Source organism: Chamaea fasciata, unplaced genomic scaffold (assembly GCF_029207755.1).
Source record: "Chamaea fasciata isolate MVZ Bird 193981 ecotype frontalis unplaced genomic scaffold, bChaFas1.0.hap1 SCAF_1, whole genome shotgun sequence".
Lineage (NCBI taxonomy): Eukaryota > Metazoa > Chordata > Aves > Passeriformes > Sylviidae > Chamaea > Chamaea fasciata.
Window position 1 is genome coordinate 52,126,456 of NW_027094086.1, and position 6,000 is coordinate 52,132,455.

The 6,000-nt window shown below is 40.1% G+C and overlaps 1 protein-coding gene across 1 annotated transcript in view; it reads left to right on the top strand.

The window, feature by feature from the left end:
• Positions 1–6,000, top strand: part of RAB31 (RAB31, member RAS oncogene family) — a 61,363-nt gene that overhangs the window by 41,804 nt on the left and 13,559 nt on the right. The window contains exons 5-6 of the mRNA XM_066183497.1: positions 271–377; positions 4,332–4,441. Coding sequence (XP_066039594.1) covers positions 271–377; positions 4,332–4,441 — 217 coding nt within the window. The remainder of the gene's footprint in view (positions 1–270; positions 378–4,331; positions 4,442–6,000) is intronic.

Sequence of the window (6,000 nt, forward strand, 5' to 3'; positions counted from 1 at the left end):
GAAGTTTAATATTAGGTGCTGCATTGGAGCAGGGAGGAGGGGAAGTAGAAAAGAGGGAAGCATCCAAATTCAAGAATTAATTTGAAGAAGTCTTATGGCCTAAAGCTTGAAAAGCAAATTGCATAGACAAATAAATGATCTTCCAGTCTTGTGATCTATATAACCATTATTGCATTAATTGTGTCAAAGCTGTGCTCCTCTACTTTAAGAAATAGGCAAATACATCAGCAGAGAGTGTGCTGGTAGCTTACTTTGTTATTTCTGACATAGGATTCATTTCATACTTTGAAAAAATGGGTGAAAGAACTAAAAGAACATGGTCCTGAAAACATTGTAATGGCCATCGCTGGAAACAAATGTGATCTTTCTGATATCAGGTAATACTTTTTGTTGTTGTTTTCATTGCAGTAACCATATTGTTTCTTCCCTTCAGGTAACAATTTTGCTTCATTGTTATAATAGCATATAATTTTGGCGTCCTGTACTAGAATCAGTGATTCTAGCAATGTACAACCTCAACAACAACAGCACGACTTGAATTATGTATTTTTTTAATCTCTCTTTTACTGTCCTTCCTCTTTATTTGTACAATCTCTACATCCTTTATCTGCTGAATCATTGGGAATGGAAAAGGGTTCCCTTTGCTGTTTCTCCCTTCCATTCCGTTAAAATGTGCAGAATGTAGTAAGTGATGAGCAAAACCAGCAATGTAAAGCTGGGAGGGTGGGCAAGAGGTAAAATATTAATCACACAGCTTTGAGAACTTGTGATCTGAAAGAAGTGAAACTGTTTCATAATACTGGATGTAGAAAGTGTATTTTGGGGTTTTTTTGGAGCATAACCTCAAGTTAAACTTTCATCCCCTGTGTGAAGCAAAGAACCTCCTAGATAAAAAAGGGAAGGGTTGAATCCACACCCCTGCAGGAGAGCTGAGATGATGCTATTTGGAATATGAGTGAAGCTAGAATCACTCTTCTGCTTGTTAGCTCTATTTTGGATTTGCATTTATCCTTTCAGGAAATGGAAGCACAGTCTGCTGTACAGTAGTGATTCTGTTTGTCAGTCCATGAATATTATTTCTTTCTTCATCTTATGAGTATAAACCCAATGATTGTATTTGATGCTTTCCCCTTATGACCTCATAGGCTCTCGTGCTTGTTCAAACACATCCCCATGTGTTAGCTATCATTACTTTGGCCCAGATTCACCCAAGCTCTGGAGCATGTGTGTAACTTCAAGTAAGTGCTACAGTGCTTTATTGAATCAAGGCTTACATGTGGGTTTGACCTGTGTGAGTTTTGTTTCATTCTCTCCCCTGCCACTGCCAGCCATGAACCAACACAAAGTTGCAACCCACTGCTTTCTCTAAGTAGTGAACAAGCAATAATTCTGGCAAACTTTTGGTTTCTGTTGGGCTAAGAATCAGGGACACAGATGTATTGGCATCTCCTACGTGATGTTGCAGTACGCTGGTCAACATGGTGAAACTGAGGCCTACAGGACAAAAACTTCCAGATATGGAGGAGAAAAAAAGAGGAAAGGATGGTTATAGAAATAAAACCAAAAGCCAGTTAGCATGAATCAAGGGGTTTGGTTGCCCTGAGAGTCACTTTTAAATTTATTGCATAAGTATTTCCAGCAATACAGTTGCCAGATTAACTCAAGGGTCATAAGTTTGGAGATGGTGACAAATGGCAACAACTGCAAATGAGTCCATAATCAGCCCTTTTCCTGCTTGCTGTTGAACTAATGGAAGACTTAAAAAAAATCCTGCATCCCAGAAATGTTGTGAAAGTACTAGACTTCCTCATAGAGCAACTATGATCTTCTCACCATATTATTATCAACCACTACCTGTAGTTTACTGATTGCTGATCATCCAATTCTTGCTCCTGTTCAGCCAGTATAGCTTTTCTTTGCACAAATTGTTTTGCTGTGCAAATGGTCCTCATTGTACTCCGTGAGCTAATGTCTCTTAATCTTTTTGGCTTTTATGGGAGAGGACATTATTTTCCCTCATAATTATGAATAGTTTTGGTAATATTTTTTTGTGCAGTTGTTCTTTCTGCATCCCCCAATCTTTTTTTCTTTCCTGAAGTTATCCAGTTATGTCCAGCTAAATTTATTTTTAAAGTTAGTTTTTTAAAGTTATTTTTCCAGCTAAAGTGGAAAAAATAGAGAGTAGACTATCTCATATGTGATACATTTTCACAGTTCTTCCAGAAATCTGGTTGTTTATGCAATGCATGCAGCTGTTTGTATTCTCTGTCTGCTTTATGTCTTCAGATTTACTTCAGTAAAAATGGTTTTAGGTGAAACATGTCACCAATTTATCAGATTGTTTCCAATGAGTAGAAAATACACATGCCTTTAGGCACAGAGAATTTACAAGTAAGATAATGTGAGCACACAGGAGCAAGATGCTGTTTGTATGCATTTTTGGCATCTCTCCTTGGTTTTGTAGAGCTTTTGGCAGATGTTTTGCTGGATATCAGAGAAACAGCTGCTTTTAAGACCAATGTGAATAGATGCAAAAGAGGTCAAGCTGACCCAGTTCAAGTTGGTTTGATTCTGCCATCTCTATGAGTGTAACAGATAATGTAAGGAGGAATTAATGTATTTCTCATAATCATTGACCATGTTACCCTCCCTGTTTAGCAGCTAAAATTTGGTTTTGAGCTGCCAAGATGTATTTGGGACACTTAGGGGTCACACTATTTTTCCTCAATGTTGTTAATAACCTCTCAGCAATTCTTGGTGCTCTGTTGAAGTAAATTTCTTCTCCACTTTGAAGGAATTTCTACAGATAGGCAAGCAATTTTATCAAGTTTAAATCCTCATCTTTGTTGTAGTACTGTCAACTCGTAGAACTGCTGAATGTTCAGCATACTTCTAAGTAATAGGAATAAGGCTTTTAACAGACTTCATTCTGATGTGTCCTGTTCTTCTGACAGGTCATTAAAAAGTACTTTCAAAGACAGGAGATCAAACTTCAATGCTAAAGTGTTTTAAGTGTTCATAATACTTTTTTGAGCATTATAGAATTCAATAGTTGTAACAGCAGCTAGGAAGTGTTCACTTCCCTAAAAATGTGGTTCACCTTCTTAACAAATTGTATTCACTAGAAACCCTTGGTTAAGAGAATTCAGCAGAATTTCATGCTCAGATCTTCATTCTATGCATCCATAATATTTCCTTATTCCATAATTTATCAGGACTTCTTTAAATCCTTTGACATGGTCCTTTACAACATCCTTCTCTCTAAACTGGAAAGAGATGGATTCAGTGGGTGGGGCTGTTTGATGGATAAGGAGTTGGTTACACTGTTGCATCCAGAGGGCAGTGGTCAATGGCCCAGAATCCTGATGGACACCAGAAATGTCCCTCAGGGATCCCTGTTGGGACCAGTGTTAATTAATACCTTCAGTAATGACACAGACAAAGGGATCCAGTGCACCCTCAGCAGTTTGCTGATGACACCAAGCTGAGTGATGTGTCTGACATGCTCATACTGGGAGGAAATTGTACTAGGAGTCTCCGGATTGGTATACTGGAGCTGTGGAGTGAAGTAGTTGGTGCAGATTCTGCTGTTGCTGAAAAATCAGGAGTAGAGGTGGTTACAGATAATGGCACATGTGGGCAGATCCAGCTCTGTTACCTGGCTCAGGGAGATACAAGGCTAGCATGGGGCTAGCTTGTTTAAAGCAGAGGTTGTAAACTGCATTTGCCAGCTTTTGGCATATCAAGTATTGGTTGCAAAATGAGGGTATTCTGCTGGTGATTTTAAGATGGTGTCACTTTGGTGAAATGGCAGAGAATGGTGTCTTCCCCCAGAGAACTGGCACTCACAGTTTGCTGTTGCTGGTGTTCTCGAAGTCAGTGTCTTTCATATCTATTTCAGAATCTCTCGTTTCCTTGCTGCTTGCGAAGACCAAAACATACGATGCTCTTATCGTTTTTATCCACAACAGTTGTACCCTATCTTGTTTGAATGTTTGGCATGTGGAGAGTGCTTTTCTTGTCAAAGTCAAATATAAAACACAAAAAAATGTGATTTTCTTTTAATTATCTTCCTTTTCTCAAGGCATCGTTTCAACAGCAAGTCGCAGAAAACTGCAGATTGATCAATTTTGTTGAAATTTTGATATATTTGAATAAGATGATCTAAATGCCATGTGAAGAAAGATAGTATTGATTTAATGGAGATGAAGAGCTTATTAATGCTTTTCTGATCAGGCTGTGTTTGAGGTTGTTTGGGGTTTTTCTTAAAAATTACCTTTTTTTTTAAATTTGGTTTCTTTTATATATAAATGTTTTGGTTTTTTTTTCAGGGAGGTTCCTATGAAGGATGCCAAAGAATATGCAGAATCTATAGGTGCAATTGTTGTTGAAACCAGTGCAAAGAATGCTGTTAACATTGAAGAACTTTTTCAAGGAATAAGTAAGTAAATATTCCCTTTAACTAATTAATTTTGTTTGTTTAGAAACATTCTGAAAATAGCTGTCTGTTTCAGGTCTATAAACTACTTTCCCTGGGGACATCAATAAATCCTACAATGCCTGTGGTATGGCTGCTATTTAAACAGATGTAAACTAAGAACAACTTTGAATACACCAAAGCAAAACATAGTAGATGGTAGATACTGGCTATGCCTGTTCCTTCTAAATCTGTATATAAATCCTGGCCTGGGTCACATCTGCTGTTTCAGACCAAGCCTGCTGTAGAGGCAATACTGTTGATCTTATCATCATGTTGCTAAAAAACTTAAACGTCGATAAATGCTGCTGGAGGGCATTGGCAAGTAGAAGGTAGTCACTGCAGTGGAATACATTAAAAAAAAAACCCAAACAGATACATTTCTCTCCAGGCCTTCTAAACATGATGAGACCGGCACTTGTCATGAAGAGAAGAATAACTGTCCTTTTCAGTTTGCCTTCTCAGGGGTTCCAGTGCTGGTCACTGTTTCCAAGTGGGAAGGACCTTGCAGGCTGGAAGTTCATGAGAACTTGAGTCCAACTTTCTGCCCAAGCAGACTTGGTAGTGAATTCACACCAGATAACTCAGGCCATTGTCTGGCTGGGCCCCAGAACAGAGGTTCCACAACCTGCTTGGGCAGTTGTTCAAATAGTCCTCATGGTAACATCCCCACATCAAGCCAGAGCCTATTTTTATTCAATCTGCTCCTTGTCCTGGGTGCACCTCACTGAAGAGCCTGGTACAGTTTCTCAGCAGCCCTTCCCATGGGTACTGACTAGCAGCTTTGTGGCCCACCAAAGCCATTGTGTCTCCAGGATGAGGTGGCCCTGTTTCCTCAGGCTCTCCTCACAGGGCAGGTCCTCCAACCCTCCCTGTCTTGCAGCCCTCCTCTGAGTTTGTGCCAGCTTGTCAACATTTTTCTTGTGTTGTGGGGCCCAAAGCAAGTGTGACCCAGCTGGTGTTAGACCACATCTAAAAGGGGATAACTACTTTGCCTAGTGTTCTGTCTTGACTCCTGTGGCTTGCTGCTGGCTCATGCTCAGATTGCTTCCTTCAGGTCTTTTTTGGGCAGAGCTGGTTCCCGGGCAGCCAGTCCCCAGTCTCTCTCATAGCCAGGGACTCTTTGTTCCCACAAGTAGTGCTTGGTATTTGTCCATGCTGAAGTATGTAAAGGCTCCTTTTGACCCATATCTGCTTCCAGCCTGAGGCCCTCTGAAGAGCAGCCCTGCCTTCAAGGATACTGAATGCGCCTCTGAGTTGGGTGTCATCAGAGGTTGTTCAGAACCTTCAGGCTCTGATAAAAGGTGTTAAGCAAAGTAACTGGCCTGTGGGTAGACACATACTATGAACCACTGATCTTTGAGTCTGATGTTCTAGCCAGCTACTCACAGAGCTAACAGTCTGCCTATCTACACTGTAACATCACAACTTGGACATACCAGGATGCTGTAGGGAGAAGTATCAAAAGACTTGCCAAAGTCAAGGTAAACAACATCCAGTGCTCTCCCAGTCATGCTCTCATA